This window comes from Myotis lucifugus, unplaced genomic scaffold, assembly GCF_000147115.1.
Source record: "Myotis lucifugus unplaced genomic scaffold, Myoluc2.0 scaffold_157, whole genome shotgun sequence".
NCBI classification, from domain to species: Eukaryota; Metazoa; Chordata; class Mammalia; order Chiroptera; family Vespertilionidae; genus Myotis; species Myotis lucifugus.
This window is the reverse complement of record NW_005871205.1, coordinates 948,836-966,642: the sequence shown is the minus strand read 5'-3', so window position 1 is coordinate 966,642 and position 17,807 is coordinate 948,836. Positions and strand designations below refer to the sequence as shown.

The 17,807-nt window shown below is 50.7% G+C and overlaps 1 protein-coding gene across 1 annotated transcript in view; it reads left to right on the top strand.

The window, feature by feature from the left end:
• Positions 1-7,493: 7,493 nt before the first annotated feature.
• Positions 7,494-17,807, top strand: part of NOS2 (nitric oxide synthase 2) — a 31,100-nt gene continuing 20,786 nt past the window's right edge. The window contains 7 exon segments of the mRNA XM_014461552.2: positions 7,494-7,606; positions 10,212-10,296; positions 11,095-11,217; positions 12,573-12,721; positions 16,080-16,242; positions 17,065-17,156; positions 17,613-17,761. Of these exon segments, the coding sequence (XP_014317038.1) occupies positions 7,500-7,606; positions 10,212-10,296; positions 11,095-11,217; positions 12,573-12,721; positions 16,080-16,242; positions 17,065-17,156; positions 17,613-17,761 (868 nt within the window). The 5' untranslated portion in view covers positions 7,494-7,499.

Sequence of the window (17,807 nt, the reverse complement as noted above, 5' to 3'; positions counted from 1 at the left end):
AGCCTTGAAACTCAGGCTCACAACTTTCCTAGAATGCAAAGGAACAGGGAAATGATTACTAAGCCTTTGCCTTGCACCAGGTGTGGGAGGCAGTTAGACAGATATGAGCAGAGCAAGGACGATGGGCCAGGTGCAGAAGGTCACCAGGGTGGAAAGCCTCGGGTGCCTAGCAACAGGCAAAACTGGGAAAATGAGGACCTCAGCCCTAGGGTGACCCTTTTCTCCCCTAGCATATCGCTGGTCACGCTGGTCATGTGGTTTGGACCCCCAGACCTTTCACATCTCTGGAAATGTGGTTTAGACTCCTGACCTTTCCTCCATAGGGACAACATCTAGGCCCCAGCTGTGTTTCAGCTCCAGGCCTAGAAAAGTAGCAAAACCAGACAAGTGATGCCACGGCTGACCTCAGGACCAGCTGCATTGACTAAGGACCCCCTGCCCTCGTACCAAGTATTTAATGAAGATCAGGACCCTGAAAGGACACACTTGGAAAACTGATGAATATTCCATTGAGATCATCCCATGGGACCTGCCCTTAAATCTCCACCCTTAAAAGCCCTTAGGACAGAGGACTTCCTCCCGGAAGCAGGCCCTTCCCTTTTCCTCCCCCTTTCCCTGCCCCAGGGGAATTACCTTTACCCTCCTCTCTCCTAAGCTCCAAAGGCCTTTCTTTTGTCTCCGTTACTTGTTTCCTGAGCCCATTTCTTCTACCACTCACTTCTTACCTCTGTGACTTTCTAAATAAATGTTCGCTTATAGTTTGGGTCTGGCCTCTGAATTCTTTCCTAGCCAGAAACCAAGTCCCAAGGTTGGGAATCAAGGTTTGATCTGACCCTGAAGTATGGTAGCAATCATCTCAGGTAGAAACTATAGTTTACCTTTAACTCTGCTGTTTGGCTTATGTACCTATTTGCTTTGTTTAACAATAGAAAAGTTATTTTGATTTTCTGAATTATACAAATCATCCCATTTGATTAAATACCCTATTGATTTTAATGTGAAATCCCATTTGTAGTGGTCATACTGGTCTTAGAAAGCACATTTTCCTTTACCTGGGAAGGACAGCACAGTTATCCCAAGGTCAGAGGGCTCCAGTTAACGTGTCCCTGTTGACTCAGTGTTCCGGAGACCCCAAAACTGTAATTTAGATAACATGCTTAAGTCTGACCAGGTTCCTAATTCCAGACCCGAGGGCTCTAGATAATGTGTTTCTGTCGATTCAGTGATCCGGAGACCCCAAAACTGTAATTTGGATAACATGCTGCTTCTGCTTCTATAAACTGCTTTTTTGCAAACCAGGTTCCTCATTCCAAACCTTGAGATGTAATCAATACCTTTGTGATCTTTGCCTGTATTAAGTCTGGCTTTGCCACCATCTTATGTCTATGAGATTTGGGAAAGCAAAATGGCCCCTCATAGTCCCAGATTGCAATAAATGTGACTCTTTAGTTCGACTTCTTGAGGCGTCCTTCTGTGATTCGCGGGGTACATTACAACAACCCCACCATTCTCACCGCCACCAACACAGGCAATCCGGACACCCTTTGATTGACACCACTCCTCCTTCATTCATCATCCTGTTATCATACATTCAGCTAATGCCTTTGTGAGTGCCCACTCTGTGCCGATTAATAGGCGTTGGGGATATCGGTGGTAAGGATAGCACGGTGCCTACCCCTATGGGCAGGGGAGACTCAGAGGGGAGCCAGTCAAGAGATTTGGGTTCCTGCCTTTCTGTGCCACAGACTCACCTGAGACTCCAGGTGCTTCGATTTCCACACCTGTCCAGGGTATGAGGATTCAAAGAAGGCAATGGACACACAGGTAGCTGGGTGGTTGTAAGCACCACACCCTTCGGGGTGGGTCATGCAAAGGAGGCCCCTTGAGGAGGTAAGCTGACAAAATAATGAGGACATAAAGATGCTCCCCAGGGACTGCATTTGGGAGCGGTCCTCTCCACCGAGGGTGGGAGCATCCAAGAGAGGGAGCCATGTACCAGCCTCAAGCGAAAGGCAGTGCACGCACGTCCTGGGATTTCACTGCCCATGCAATCACATGTTTAACAGATCGAATAACTGAATAACTGCATTTTCTGAAGCAAAACCAACCAGGTGTTCTGATGCCATTAGATGGGATTCTAGAGGATTCCATGAAAGGCAAGTAATAGTACCCACCTCGTAGGGTTGTTGAAGGAGTTAATACATGTATTCGCTGCAGGTATAGCCAATATATGTGAAAGCAGGTACAGGAGTTAGAGTGAAACAAACTCTTAATCATCCCACAAATCCCTGCTCTTGAGTCCTCTACCTTGTGAACCTTCCCTGAGCAAGGCAGATTCAGCTACTTTGGTGGCGTTCCATCCCTCCATCACTGCATGTACAATAATTATTCATTCCTATCTTTCGGCTTTGCACTCCTTAGGCCCAGGGACTTGGTCTTTCCTCAAGCAGTATTGGTTTCCTTGAACAAACTGGCTGAAGTCTCAAAGAGGATGGTGTTGGTATGCTGAAACTCATTGCAGTCTACTACTATTTTCATTCATTCATTCATTCATTCATTCATTCAATTAACAGAGATCCTATTCATGCCTTTTTTGTAACGTTGTCTTAGACAAATTCAATTCATCATAATGCTGCATTTAATTTGGGAAAGATAGGAAGGAAATGAATGGATGATGGCAGAGATGCGATAGGATGGTAAGATCCAGGGTGTGTGTGTGTGTGTGTGTGTGTGTGTGTGTGTGTTTTCCTTCCATTTTTTTACTCTTCCCTAATGTAGTTGTTATTTTATTTTTCTTTCCTTTAAATATATTTTTATTGATTTCAGAGAGGAAGGGAGAAGGAGCAAGAGATAGAAACCTCAATGAGAGAATCATTGATCAACTGCCTTCTGCATGCCCCGTACTGGGGATTGAGCCTGCAACCCGGGCATGTGTCCTTGATCAGAATCGAACCTGGGACGATTCAGTCTGCAGGCCGATACTCTATCCACTGAGCCAGACCAGCTAGGGCTATTTTACTTTTCTAATGGGACAATTCATACCATAGAGGAATATTTTCTTTGAAGTACTATAATAAATGAAATTATAAAAAATTATAATTTTCCGTGTTAAAAAAGAAATTAAAAAGTTCTTTCCATGTTAGAAGTTATACGATAATTTCTATTATCACGAAGGAATTTTTTCTCTGCAGAACATAATTCTACCATAGCTTATGTAGAGCTGCAGGGTGAGACATTAGTGACACCACCATCTGAGAGGTCTCCCTGTGCCAATGACTCCTCTGCCCTTCCCACAACCTCAAGCTGAATATTTCAGGGACCTGCTTGGAACACGGGCACCACCCAGCATCACTGGCAGTCTGCAATTGGGCATTTTCCAGTGTGTTCCATACTGTCACTGCTCCCCAGCTTCCTGGACGCCTGCCGCCAACTGGAAACTGAAAGCCTGGACAGGAATTAACCAGAGCCACCTGCTGAGATTTAAAAAAAAAAAATCCCCAGATGTTGAAAGTGAAGCGCTGTGGGCTTAGCTAAATAAAACCTGGCTCCAGGATGACTCCTTCATCGTCCTTGCTACCTGCTGAAGAGCTACTGCCTTGGACCTGGGACCAGGAAGAGGTGGATGACTGAGGATCCACCACATGGGGTGATGTCACAGCAGAATCAAGTCACCCACGGGCCGGGAGTCCTCGTCATAAATGAGCTAACTGCACACCCAGCCGGGGAAACTCCCTTTGGAAACAAAAAAAAAGGGGACCTTTATGCAAAAACGGTTCCCTGAGCGGCACAGGGGGATATAAATACCTCTTAGCTGCCAGTGTGATCATAACTTTGCAACGAGTTGAAGACGGAGGCTCTCTGGCCCTAGGAGACTCAGCATCTCTGGTTTACAATCTCTCAGCCAGCTCTGGTGAGGGCAGCTGTAGACGGTTCCGAAGGGCTCGAGGCTCAGGTCTCCCGCCCCCCAGTTTGCTTGTCTGTCGAGGCAGCACAGCCAAAAGGTGAGTTGTCTTCATTTCTGGGGCAGCTGCTGTTTAGAGAGGGTTTGCTTCTTCCTGTTTGGGAAGGCTCCGAAAACTTTGGGAATTTTCTGCCTGCAAAGATAAACTGGTGGGAAGCCTGAGAAATGTCAACATGAGGCCTGGCCGTTGGAACAGGGCATCTTATTCAGACTTTTCTTTTTCCTGCAAAAATTTGCTGAGGTTGCTACATTGCAAGAAAAACACCTTTTGGAAATTTCAGACTGGAGAGTGGAAAGTAATCTAAGATTTTTTTTAAAAAACATAGATTATCTTAATCCAATTCTTATAACATGCACCTCTCCCCTCCTGAATAAATTCTTTGCAGATGGATATTTATTAAGCCCATTTTATGGATGAAGGAATAAATCTGAGTTAAATAGCTTGGTCCAGGTCATGTAACCAGTAGGGGCTCTGAGATGCTTCCCTGGACCACATTGCCTCCCACTGTAAGGGGTTTTACCAATGAGGAGGTATGCTGGCGACAGCCCAGCCCAGACCTGGGCCTCCACTTAGGTCTCCTTTTGTTTATTTATTTGTTTATTTACTTACTTACTTTTTAAATATACTTTTATTGATTTCGGAGAGGAAGAGAGAGGGAGAGAGAAACATCAATGATGAGAATCATTGATCAGCTGCCTCTTGCACACCCCCTACTGGGGATGGAGCCTGCCAGCCTGGCATGTGCCCTGACAGGGAATCAAACAGTGACCTCCTGGTTCATAGTCAACGCTCAACCACTGAGCCACACCGGCCAGGTACTTAGGTCTCCTTTTAATCTTTTTAAAAGAATATGATTGATCTCAAATATTAAGAGTTGAGTGCATTTTTCACAAATAATTATTTCTCTCCCAAGTGATTTTTTTTTAAAAGGTAGCATCGACAACAATTGCAACATCTTAAAAAAAAAAAGGCCGCTACAACTTGAATGCCTTCCCCAGCAACCTGTGTAAAATGACAGTTGATAGTTGCTAATTAGAGCTGCTGGAGAAGACCTTGCAGCCCCAGGCAAAGGCATCCAGGTTTCAGGGCCAATCAGCGATAACTCTTGCTCAAGTCAGGTGGGCTAGCAGGTCCTGTAAAGGAACCTCTCAGGGGCTGTACCCTGACCTTTGAGCCCAGCATTTTTCCTTTAGACTGTTAGGTAGTTTTGTAGAATTAAAGTCTGTATCCACAGGATCCCCAAAGCCAGCATTGCTGAAGTGGCTGCTCCAGACCTATGTTAGCTTTTGTATGATTCTTTAGGAAACCAACCCTATTGAGAAGGCCCGGTTCTGTAAACTCTTCATCAACCTTCTGTCACCATCTCCTTCCCTTTCCTCAGCCCCAGAGAGAAGAACCTCTGAGTTTAAATCCAGGGAAGTGACCTGCTTTGCAAAACCACAGACATGGCTCATCTTTGGAAGTTCCTGTTCCAAGCTAAGTCACACTTGACGAAGGAGCCAGATATCAACAACAATATGGGAGAAACCATCTGTGCTCCCTACAGGTAAGGCTTCCCCTGCCACCTCCACCTTCTGCTCATCTCCTCTCTGCTTTCATTCCCTCGCCCTTCGCCACCAACTCACAATTCCTCCCTCTGATCCTGGCTTCTCACTGGAGGTCATCTCTTGGATGTCAGGTCTGATCTATTTGCTTCTTGGATGTACCTGTTGGAATTTGATACAACCACTGTTTATTGTGTGCCTCACTGTGCCTGATACTGTGTGAAAAAGGAAGGAACATGGCACAGTCCTGGCCCGCAGGAGATGGGAATCTCTAGGGGAAATATATGGGAAGGGAATGTGGAATCCTTGACTTGAGAATGGGAGGCTATAGAGTCCAGTGGTTAGAACTGGGGCAGCATGCTGGCCAACATCTTATTATCCTTATTTATTTTTTACAAGGTTGAATGATTTACTCAAGGTCAATATCTGGAAAGTGGTGGAACTGAGGTTTGAACCAAATTCAAACTCATAAGCTCTACAGGATATGGGTTCTCATTGAGGGCCTACCAAGTGCTGGGCTGGGAAAGGGAGAGAGAAGAGACCCAGTTCCTGCTGTCAGGGAGGGGCGGGGAAATGGTGCCTTCCTCACTGGTTTGGGGAGGAGTGCATGCAGAATGGGGGGTTAACGAGCTCTATACATTGGGCTGGGGTGACAGGAGAGGTAGGAGGTGACAGGAGAACGAGGAGGCACTAGGAGCTCTTCTGAGGTAGGCCCAGCTGGACTGCAACCTACAGTTGCAGGGAGGTGGGGGCAAGGGGTGGGGGAGGATATTACTGGAAGAGGAAGCAGCATTGCAAAGGGGATTTTATACTGAAAGCAATGGGAACCAGTTAATATATTTTTATTTTTAAAAGTCATTGCCAAATCCATTCAGGTATAAAAAATAAGAGCCAGACCTATTGTATGTGACTTGGAACGCGGTTGAGCTGGGTTGCAGTTGGCTCAGAGTAAATGCGTACCTTCTTACATTCGGCTGTATTCTGGGTTGGGGTTAAATGCACTGGAATATGTCCAGGACGGCTCTGTGCACTCTAAGGTCGGGGGCTGCTGCCCTGCCTCTCTGGGCCCTAGGAGTTCTCCTGCTTCCAGGGTAGGAGCCAGGAACAGAGGAAGCAAAGTCTAGATTGCAAGGACCAGGAGCCGGGAACGGACCTGAGGGGGCTCCTGGTGCAACTGCCTCCCCCATGTCTCCCACTAAAAGTGATCCCCAGTCCTGCTCTTTCTTTGGCTTCCTTCCTGGAATCACACTGAACATGCAGAAAAGAAATAGCACTTCCCAGGGCAGCCCTGTGAGGGGAGAGAGCTTGGGTGGGGGCCCTGGGGCTGCTGTGTGGCCTTGGGCAAGATCCTTAACCTCTCTGTTCCGCCCCTCCCCTATAAAGCGGGGATGGCAATATAGATTTGCCTTCTTGAGTGCATTCAGTAAGGAGTAGATGAAGTAACAGGATAAGGGTTGCTTTGTAAACTGTAAAGCACTACAGTGCGAGCTCAGCAGTCCTTGCCCAGGGGGCTTAGCCCAGAGAAAGTCTAGTACAGTGATGGCGAACCTATGACAAGCGTGTCAGAGGTGACACGCGAACTCATTTTTTTGGTTGATTTTTCTTTGTTAAATGGCATTTAAATATATAAAATAAATATCAAAAATGTAAATCTTTGTTTTACTATGGTTGCAAATATCAAAAAATTTCTATATGTGACACGGCACCAGAGTTAAGTTAGGGTTTTTCAAAATGCTGACACGCTGAGCTCAAAAGGTTCGCCACCAGACTCTAGTGGCATCCAAAGGGCAGACTTCCCTGCGGACGCCTGTTGCGGGCATGCGGTCCCGCGAGGACACTCTGGCCGGGGCTCCGCACGGGCTGGAGCCGGTGCCCAGTCCAGGCCGATTTTCCCGTTGGCTCCTCCCCGGGGCGGGGCTGCGGTCGGGCGGCTATAAAGCGACCGGCGAGGAGCGGAGAAGGGGACCGGTCCAACTGCGCCCCAGCGGCCACCATGCGCGAGGGCCTGAGCGCGGCGTGCGAGGCGGCCCGGCCCCGGCTCTGCGGGCTTCTCCGCAAGATCCTGCGGCCGCAGCCGGCCTGCGGCTCCCGCCGAGCCAGGTACTGCCCGCGGCGGGTCCGCCCCGGGAGGGAGGCGGGCGGCTCCGCGCGGGCACCGGGCTGCCGCCCGACGTGGCGCTGACCCTCTCTGAGCGTCGGTTTCCCGTGAAAACAGGAGGGTTGGAACATTCGAATCCGATGAGGATTCGCCTAAACTAAAGTGTTCTCCTCGGTTGGGACGCCTAAGAGGTTGCAGTGCAGTAGCCACAAAACCCAGGGAAGCCCCGCGTGCGCCCGCGAGCCGCGTCCAGGAGGGCCGGAGCGGGATGGTGGGTGTTTCGGCACTTGGGAGCTTGCTAGGCTTTTCAGCACTGGGGCTGCTGCAGCCTGTAGGACAGATATAAGAGAGCAAGAAGGTTCTTGTTTTACAAATAAGATCCGTTTCCCAGAGCTCCTCCTTGACCCCCTCCCTCGGTGGCTGGGTAGGGAGGAGTGGGAACTGCGGGAGAGTCAGGACCAGGTCAGCCCCTGCTTCCCCCAAACCAGGCTGCAGCTCTGGTCCCGGGTCTGAGCTAGCACCGCGCTGGCAGAGGGCAGGACCGTAAGGGTCCCCTGTTCCCACGAAGGAGCAAGCAGGACCAAGCACAGCTGTGGTTGTCCAACTTGCACTGAGTGTCCGAGTGGACAGTGCAAGAGTTGGTCAGTCAGTATCCAGAACCTTCATATGCTCCTCTGGCTTCTGGTCACCCATCTCCCAACAGCTGGTCTAAAGAAATCTGCTAACCTGGGGAGAGAGGTGACTGTGCGTCGCCTTGTTTATTCATTTTCAAATTTAAAAACTTTCCCCCATTGGGGAAAGGAATTTGTGGTCACTGTAAAAAGTTGGAAAATGCAGAGAAGTCTAAAGAAAAATTTTAAATGTTCATGCTCTCATCACTGAATGCTAGTCACTGTTAACATTGACTGGTGTTTTTCTATGCTTTTACTAGTATGTACACACACACACACACACACACACATCAGACCATGTTCACAGTTTGGGGCGTTGTTTATACTAGTGAAGAAACTGGGCACAACCTAAGTATTACTTTTGTCAGTAATAAAAGCAATGCATGCTCATTTGTCATATTCCAACATCACAGATATGTGTAAAGTGGAAATGGAGAGGCCCTTTTGTAACACTCCCCAACCCCCTTCCCCTTGATGTGTGTGCAAACCCGGGAAAATAGTGCAAAGAACATGGAACACAACCAGCTTTCCTACTAAAGTGCCCCTGTCGTGTGACCCACCCCAGGAGGAGGCATGTGTGGGGTGTGACGCTTGGAGGGGTGCTCATGAGTATGCAGCCAGGGGGGCCACACGTCTTCTGTTCCCTGCAGCATTTGCCAGGAGAGCGAACCTGAAATCCCAAACCAGAACCAATGGTTTCTCAGTGATTTCAGACTATCAGGGTTTTCTCCAAAGGACAGGCTAAATTCTTTAAAAAAAAAAAATATTTTTATTGATTTCAGAGAGGAAGGGAGAGGGAGAGAGAGAGAGATAGAAACATCAATGATGAGAGAGAAACATTGGTTGGCTGCCTCCTGCACACCCCACACTGGGAACTGAGCCTGCAACCCAGGCATGTGCTCTGACTGGGAATCGAACCATGACTTTCTGGTTCATAGGTTGATGCTCAACCATGAACTGCACTGGCTGGGCCCGGCTAAGTTCTTTAAATCTATTGTTTTAAGATAAATGTAACCAATATGTTTTATTTTAAAGAGCCCTTATCTTCCAGAAACACTTACTGAGATATTTAAGGATGACAGGGCCTCTCAGACTTGCTTTAGACTGATGGTGGGGGCGGGAGCAGTGGAGCTGCAACAGGCTGGCCATGGGCTGATAATTGCTGATTGGGTTGAATCTGGGTGAAGGGCCCATGGGGTTTATTATTCTATTATCTTGATTGTGTATGTTTAACACTTTTCATAATAAAAATTTAGAATATATAAATAAACCGAGACAAATCGAATGCTTTAAATAAAAATGCTCCCATCCTCCAAAATGAGTGGGTGGTGGACAGTGTTGTTGGGCTGGGAGAAGTTGTTGTCTGCCCACCCACAATAGTACTCGGCTTTAAAAAAAAAAAAAAAAACTTTTATTGATTTCAGAGAGGGAGAGAGAGAGATAGAAATATCAATGGTCAGACTCATCGATTGGCTGCCTCCTGTGCGCCCCAACTGGGGATCGAGTCTGCAACCCCAGCATGTGCCCTGACCGGGAATACGACTGTGACCTCCTGGTTCATAGGTTGATGCTCAACCACTGAGCACACCAGCCAAGCTGTACTCAGCTTTTGAGGGAGGCATCTTCCTGATGCTTCTGTGGGTCATCCTTTGGGCCCCCAGCTTTGGTTCAGCTCCCTTCATGTTGTTTTGGCTTTGTAGAGGGAAGGCAAGAGAAGAGGAGGAGGGAGGGTGGTGATGGTGGGGTGATTGGATCTGACTGACTGCTTCCCCCGCCACATACACACATCCTCCTTGGCTGGAGACCATGAGCAATTCAGTCCCACTCTCCGGACCTCGGTCCCCTCACCCATCAAGGGACAGGCTGGCAGAAGGGACTCTAAGAGCCCTCTCTGCCCTCAGATACGCCATCTCATCACAGTTGTTTCCTTTCACAGTCCGGTGACACAGGATGACCCCAAGTGTTACAGCCTCAGCAAGCACCGGAACGAGGCCCCCCAGCCCTTCACGGGGGTGGCAAAGGTCAGTGAGTCACAGGGGCGTGGGAAGCCCCTTCCCGCCTCGCCCAGGCAGGTGCAGGCTGAGCAGCCTGGTGGAAGCTGGTGTCTGAGCAGTGAGTGGAGACCCAGGGGACAGAGGCGGGGATGAGGAAGGGCTTTGGGAGAGCAGGATGATCGTGATGATCGGAGTGGCGGCCCCCAAGGGGCACTGGCACCTGGAGGACTTGGCATGGGTGAGAGGAGACCATCATGGAGTCAGAAGTGTCACTCCCATTACCCCAGACTCGACAGCTGAGTCTTTTGGTCCCAGCCCCAGCCTCTATCCCATGGTGCTCTCTTCCCTAAGTGCTTTGGACCTCAGCGCTCCAGGGAGATGGGCAGAGAATGGGGTGGGGGGGGGTGGGGAGGGGCTGGGGGAGAAGATGGTTTTCATTTTCTTAAATGCCTCTGTGGAAGGCAGTGGGAGGTTATTCCTCATCCTGGTTTCTGTTCTCAGCGGTATTGACTGTGACAGTAGCCTCCTTTGCATCTAATCTTAGTCCCCACTGTTGCAATTCCTCTGAGGGAGCGTTTGGCAGGGTCTTGGGTGAGGAGAGAAGCCTGGCCAGTGGCCCAGGCACCTGGAACTCCGAGCAGGCGCTGGTCCAGGTGGCCAGGCTGCCGGGAAGGGAGGAGGGACATGGACTGACACCCTGGCCTGTTACCCACCCTAGCTCCCCACCCCACCCAAAGCCAAAGCAGGGCCCAGGGGCCAGGGAGAGACCCATGGGATCCTGGAGTTGGAGGCATTTGGAAATCCCTATTTTCTTCTCCCTCTTAGAAGTCTCCAGAATCCCTGGTTAAGCTGGATGCACCCCCATCGGCCTGCCCACGACATGTGAGGGTCAAAAACTGGGGCAGTGGGATGACTCTCCAAGACACACTTCACCACAAGGCCAAAGCGGTGAGAAGTCTGGGGCTTCAGGGGGAACCACCTTTGTCCCAAGTCGGTGAAGCCATCAGGGCCCTTAGAGGATCAGACAGATGTCCCCCTGGGCAAAGCAAGACGTCTTCCACTTGGGTAAAGGGTGCTGGGAACAGAGTCCTGTGTTCCTCATAAATAACAGTAGGAAGTAAATGAGGCCAACTCCCTGTGAACCCCCCTCACGGATAATGGATAATCCAGAGGTGATATCAACGGTTGCAGGAACAAATTAATTCTTTTCCACAGAGACACAGGTTTCAGCATAGTATCAGGGAGAACTTTCTAACAGACCTGCTCAAACTTAACTGAACTATATCAAGAGGTAGTGAGTTTCCTGTCACATCAAGAGCTATCTATCTATATATATAAAAGCCTAAGAGACCGTTCAACCGGTAGCTATGACATGCACTGACCAGGGGCAGATTCTCAATGCACAGGCATGGAAACATGGAACAGACTGATGAATCTCAGAGGGAAGGGGGGAGGAGGAAGGGCAGGAAGAGATTAACCAAAGATCTTATATGCATACTAGAGGCCCGGTGCACTGGTGGGGTCCCTTGGCCTGGCCTGTGGGAATTGGGCCGAAACAAGCTCTCTGACATCCCTTGAGGGGTCCCGGATTGTGAGAGGGCACAAGCCAAGCCGAGGGACCCAACCGGTGCACGAATCTGTGCACCAGGCCTCTAGTTTAGGGATATTAGAAAGGGGATCAAGCACCCAATGAGTAGTTGTACTAAGTGTCCTTTAAGGCCCTTTGATAGTTCCCTACATTTGTCATTCTAAATTTAGAATGCATTCTATCTAATGCATCTAAGTGGGAAAGAATTGAAAATTTCAAGACTGTGAAAGCAGAATGATTTCCCACACCTTCTAGAAATGATCACAGTTAACATTTGGGTGTACTTCCTTCCAGTACTTTTTCTGTGCCACCCTCTGACTTTGGGATTTGCACCATCTCATTTCAGTTCATTGTTGCCGAACACCAATAGTGTGTTCCCAGGAGCCACATCAGCCTCTTTAAATGGGAAGGTAGTCGAGATGTCCCCAGGGAAAGAGATGTTGACTTTGTTCTGGGTCTGGAGCTGGCTGGGAATAATACCAAGAGGCTGAACCTGGGTGAGGGGGAGCAACCTCAGCTCACACCCAGTGGGGGCCAGCCAGTAGAGGAAAAGAAATCTAAGTGGGGAGAAAGCCTGGTGGACACCAAGGAGGAGGTGCCAAAGGGGTGGAGCGGGATGGTGGGGTGCTGGAACAGCCAGAGTGGAAGGACATGGTCCCGAGAAGAGGATGGCCATCAAAATTGCTCACCTCACCACCCACCTCTCTCTTTGCAGGATTTGGCTTGCAGGTCCAAGTGTTGCTTGGGATCTATCATGAACTCCAAAAGCTTGACCAGAGGACCCAGGGACAAGCCTACCTCCCCAGAAGAGCTTCTACCTCAAGCTATCGAATTTGTCAACCAGTATTACAGCTCCTTCAAAGAGTAAGGCTCACTTCTTGCAGGACCCGCTGCCTCCCCCTTCCTGGGAGCTCTCCTGTCTCCAGCCACTTCCCTCTGACTCCGGGCCCCTTTCCTTCCCAGATTCGCAGTGGATCCAGGGCTGAAGCACAGGTTCCCAAGGGTAAAAGACCCCAGAGTGGGTTTTCATAATCGTAAGACAAAGAGGCAGAGCAATGGTAGTTAAAAGTGTGGGTCAGGAGTGTAACTGTTTGGGCTCGAATCCTGACTCCCCCAGTAACTAGTCCTGCATCCTTGGGAAATCTGTTCACCCTCTCGGTGCCTCAACTTCCTCATCTGTAACAGACGGGGGTGGCGATAGAATCTTGCTCATAAGATTGTTGTGAGGATTTCAAACCATGTCCTGGCTCACAGTCACCTTGATTGTGACTGGATATGCACCCTTTCATGATTAAATGTTTGCAATAGATAGGACCTTGGAGACCACCTAGCCAAGTCCTTCTGCAGGTACGAACAGGAAGCCCAGTGACACACCTGAGGTCACCCAGTGGCTAGAATTCAGGCCACCCGACTTGGAGAAGGCAGGCCATGCTCTTTGCACTGAACTTTGTGGGCTTCTACACTCCTGGGTTTCATAAAGTATATGACTTTTCACTTAGGCCCCTTTAAACCTTTAAAATAAGAAATGCACAAAGGGATTGTGAGACAGAATGGCCAAGAGCATGGATTGGCTGGTTAATGGACTGGGCGGGGAGTGTGGCTTTTATAGTGCAGCCCCACGTGGCACTTCACTGCATGAAGTGAGCCACAGAAGTGCACCTGGGACCCCCGAGACAGAAAGAGTGGTTCTGGTGAGACCACATGCCCTTTCCTATGACCAGACAATGTCTGAGCCGGGAGAGCCCATTTTCTTTTTTTTCCAGAACTAATAGGCATCATCGCATTTTCAGTGCCTCAGAATGTGACCTCCCAGGGCCAGTGATCCTCAACCCTGGCTGCGCAGAAGAGTTGCCTGAGGACATTGCAAAATGCTGATGTCAGGGTCCCTTGGGCCACGAGTGTCAGGGCCCCAGGAAGTGGGGAGGCAGCAGACATCCAGGTTCTTTCAAAGCTCTCCAGGCGATGCTAACGCACAGCTGGACTGAGAGCCCTATTCACACAGGGGAGTGCGGGCTGTGTGTTGTACAACTGGAACCTCTGCTGGGTGCTGGGTGACTGGAAGGCTCAGGCGCCCTGGGCTGTCAGTGAGGTTGGTGACTAATGAACCTTTCAGGGGGCGGGAATTTTCCCCATGGGCTTCCTTGGGCCACTGTATCGATGCTAACACTTACCGAGCGCGAAGTATGTTCTGGGCCCTGCGTGAGTGCCTTGTGAGTAACGCTCACCACGCCTCGATGAGATTGGCACCATTATTATCCTCCGCATGTTTCAGACATGGAAACTGAGGCTGTGGAGGAGATGAACCCACTCAAAGTCACACATTCAGAAGTCCCAGAGCTAGGGTTTGAACCCCAGCAGCTTGGCGCTAGAGCCCCTGCTTTAACCTCAGTGTTCCATGCTGGACCTGGGAGGTCCTGCTGGTGTCTGAAGGCAGCTGGGCGATGTTAGCTGGGGGAGGCCCCAGGGCTGCTCTGCTTCTCATGGAGAGAAGAGCCTTTTCTCAGTCACAAGTCCATACCTGGGACCCCCATGAGGTCCTGGGGGCGGTGGAGGACAAACGGCAGTCCATCTCCACAATTACACTCGCAGCCACAGGCACAGGCAGCTGGGCTGGTTCGGTCTTTCATGAAGGAAGGAATGTATAGATAGAAATCATAACTTGCTCAATATTCTGTTCAAATCCAGTTCACCGATGCCAAAAGCCACTTTCTTTTTTCTTCTTCCAGAACTAATAGGCATCAAGCATTTTCAATGCCTCAGAAACATGACTAATGAAAATCGTGGCAAAATATAAAATTCTAAAGGAATGGGGTAAACATGTAAAAAAGAACTCTTTCTTATATGGTCACATGGTAACAAGTATGCTCGAGGCCTTTATGTTCTGGTCATGGCTGCTGTTTCCATGCTTGGGTGCTGCGCGGCCAGTGTTGCTAGGAGCTTTGTTTAGGGAGAAAGGGCTGCCTCAACCTTCACCCAGCAGCGGCGTATCCTTGAAGATAAATGGTGTCAAGTGTTTTGTCTTTGAGCTTTTTCCTTAATCAAGGAAGAGTGGTCGGGACACTCTTCATCCGCAGAAAGACCATTTATTCTGAGTTGTTCACTCTCCTTAATCAGGAGATCATTCCTTAAATAGTTTTGTTTGTTGCCATTTCAAACATTTTTGGTGCTGATTGGAAATCCCAAGGTGGTGGTGGTGGTGGTGTGTGTGTTTCAAAGCCTTTCTGCCCGAATTCCTCCCTGTGGGGTGTTTTTGAAGCCTGGAAGGGAAGGGGAGGGGAGGGGAGGAGCCAGTGTAGACACCTCACCTGCCTTGCTGGCTGAGAGGTTGAGAAACCCCGGGTCTGTGGAGAGCTGGGAGGTTGGACCCTGCTGTGGAGGGCTCCTCCCTGAGCAGGCCCCGGGGCCCTGCAGGCGGAGTCCTGAGAGCCACTCCCTGTGGGCGCCTGAGCCGGAGAGCGTGGGAAGGCCCTCGGCATCTCTGGGCTTGCACTCCCCCTGGGGTAGGAGGTGGAAGGTGAAGAGGCTGGGCGCGGCATCAGGGAAACCTGGATCTGAGTCCTGACTTTGCTCTTTATCACACTCCCGTCCTGTGGGGGTGCTTACCCTCCTAGAACCTTGATTCATTTGACGATAAAATGGACACAAAAATGCCTCCCTCATAGGCCCAATGCGACACCGACTGTGAGTGACTTCACCAGTACCTGGCTCCTAGCAGGCACTCCGTGCACAGAAGATGCCGTGGGAGGGATTGATTGGCTCATCCTTTCACCATGGGAGAGGCAGACGGGACTGTGGCGTGATGGATGCCCCTGTGGGTCTCCTGTGTGTCTGAGGGGGGTTGCACGCACTCCTTGCTCGTGCTCGCCAAGCGGAGATGTACATGATTAGAGAAAAAGTGCCCAGAAACCACAAGGGTGCTGCTGGGATCGGGAACAGAGACATGGCTTGCAGGACCCCCTGTAAAATTGAAAACAACGCGGGCTCCCTGTTCAAAAGGGATTCCAAATTTGAACAATGACAGCAGAGCATGAGACCAAGTGCGGGGCCCTTCTAAGCTCAGGGCCCAGGTCACGCACCCATGAAGCTGACCTGGAGGGGCCGGTCTCCAGGAGACATCTTGACCTCCTGGTGTCCTAATTCAGTTCCTGCTCCTGTGGCTTGAATCGATGCCCGTGTAAGGCTATCTCGTTGTTGATCTTCCTGATGTCTTCCTGTCCCCCAGGGCAAAAATAGAGGAACATCTGGCCAGGGTGGAAGCTGTAACAAAGGAGATAGAAACAACAGGAACCTACCAGCTGACGGGAGATGAGCTCATCTACGCCACCAAGCAGGCCTGGCGCAATGCCCCGCGCTGCATCGGGAGGATCCAGTGGTCCAACCTGCAGGTGCACTTCCCTAGAGCCTAGCGGGAGAGGAAGCGGCGGACGGGCGGGCCCTGGGCAGAGGCCCCCGAACAGCCAAGCAGAGCTGTGCCCAGGGCTCCCGGACGGAACCCGGGGCCTCAGCTTCTCTCTGCACACCCCTGAACTTGAGACGGGCCCCCGTGGGAAGTCTAGGGTCCGATGTCAGCCCCGGGGTTTCCAGCTGATCTTTCTCTCTGGTGTTCAAGTTGGGAGACTAGCGGCCAACATCAAACCAGATGACCTTGTTACTATTATTGTGGAAGCCCTGGTGCCGCAAGAGAGGTGGTTTGCCTGGACTGTTTGGATCCCTGGCCCCTAGAAAACATTTTCTTTAGCGTAGCCTCCTAGGACATCTTTACCTCAAGGGGGTCTTGTGTTGCTGGAGAATATTGCAAGCCCTTGGACAGAGAAATCGACGAGCGATGCCAGTGAAAGCACCTCTGCCTGTAACAAAATGCGCTGGAGGCCTGGTGTCCAATGTGCTCACCTTGCAGAGAAACTAGGCTGGGCCGCGGGAATCCGGATTCATGGTGCTTGCCATCAAGTTTTCTTGGGACTGGGGTTTTGATAGGATCTTCCAAGTGGGGGTGCTTGGGCTCCCCTAGGAGAGCAGGAGAAAGGCTGGACGGGGCAGCCCTGGGGTGGGAGGTGTTGATGCAGAGATGAGGAAGCGCTTCTCTGCTTGGTGTGTGGCCCTGGGGGTCTGGGGCCCACCCTTGGATCCCTCGTGATTTAGCTTCTGATCATCCCTGAGACGGGAGTTCTCACCGATCTTGGTGGGCGTGTCTGGGGGGCTGTGTGCAGGTGTTCGACGCCCGGAGCTGTTCCACTGCCCAGGAAATGTTCGAGCACATCTGCAGACACCTGCGTTACTCCACCAACAACGGCAACATCAGGTGGGAGCCCCTTTCTCGAGGCGATGGCTGGGGTCCACCCACCTCCAGACTCAGCCAGAAGATACAAATGGGTTTAAGGGTGGTGCCTCTGGCTCCAGGAGAAACCAGGGAGAAAGAGAGCAGTGACTCGGGCTTCTTTAGGGAGCCCTAGTAATGAGCAGAGCCTCCACGAGCTTAGCCCCCCTCAATAGCCTGTATCCTTGATTTCCTTCAGACTTGCAACCATTTGGAGGGGATGAGGGGGTCTTTAAGATGGAAGAGGGAAGGAGACGGTATTTCAGGAAGTGGGGCAGGTTACACAGAGGCAAGGAGCGCTGGGCATGTTGGGGAGCTGCAGGAGCTGGTGCAGAGGGCTGGGGAGTGGGAAGACAGGAAAGGGCAGGGCACCAGAGGGGGGTGGCTGGGAGCCCCCACCGGAGCCAGGTGGTAAACAGCACGGTCCTTGTCTTGGGGAAGGTCGGCCATCACGGTGTTCCCCCAGCGGAGCGATGGGAAGCACGACTTCCGGGTCTGGAACTCCCAGCTCATCCGCTATGCCGGCTACCAGATGCCTGATGGCACCATCCGAGGGGACCCTGCCTGCGTGGAGTTCACCCAGGTACCAGGTCCCAGCCTTGGAGGGTGACAGTGGAGCCTCGAGGGGGCGAGGTG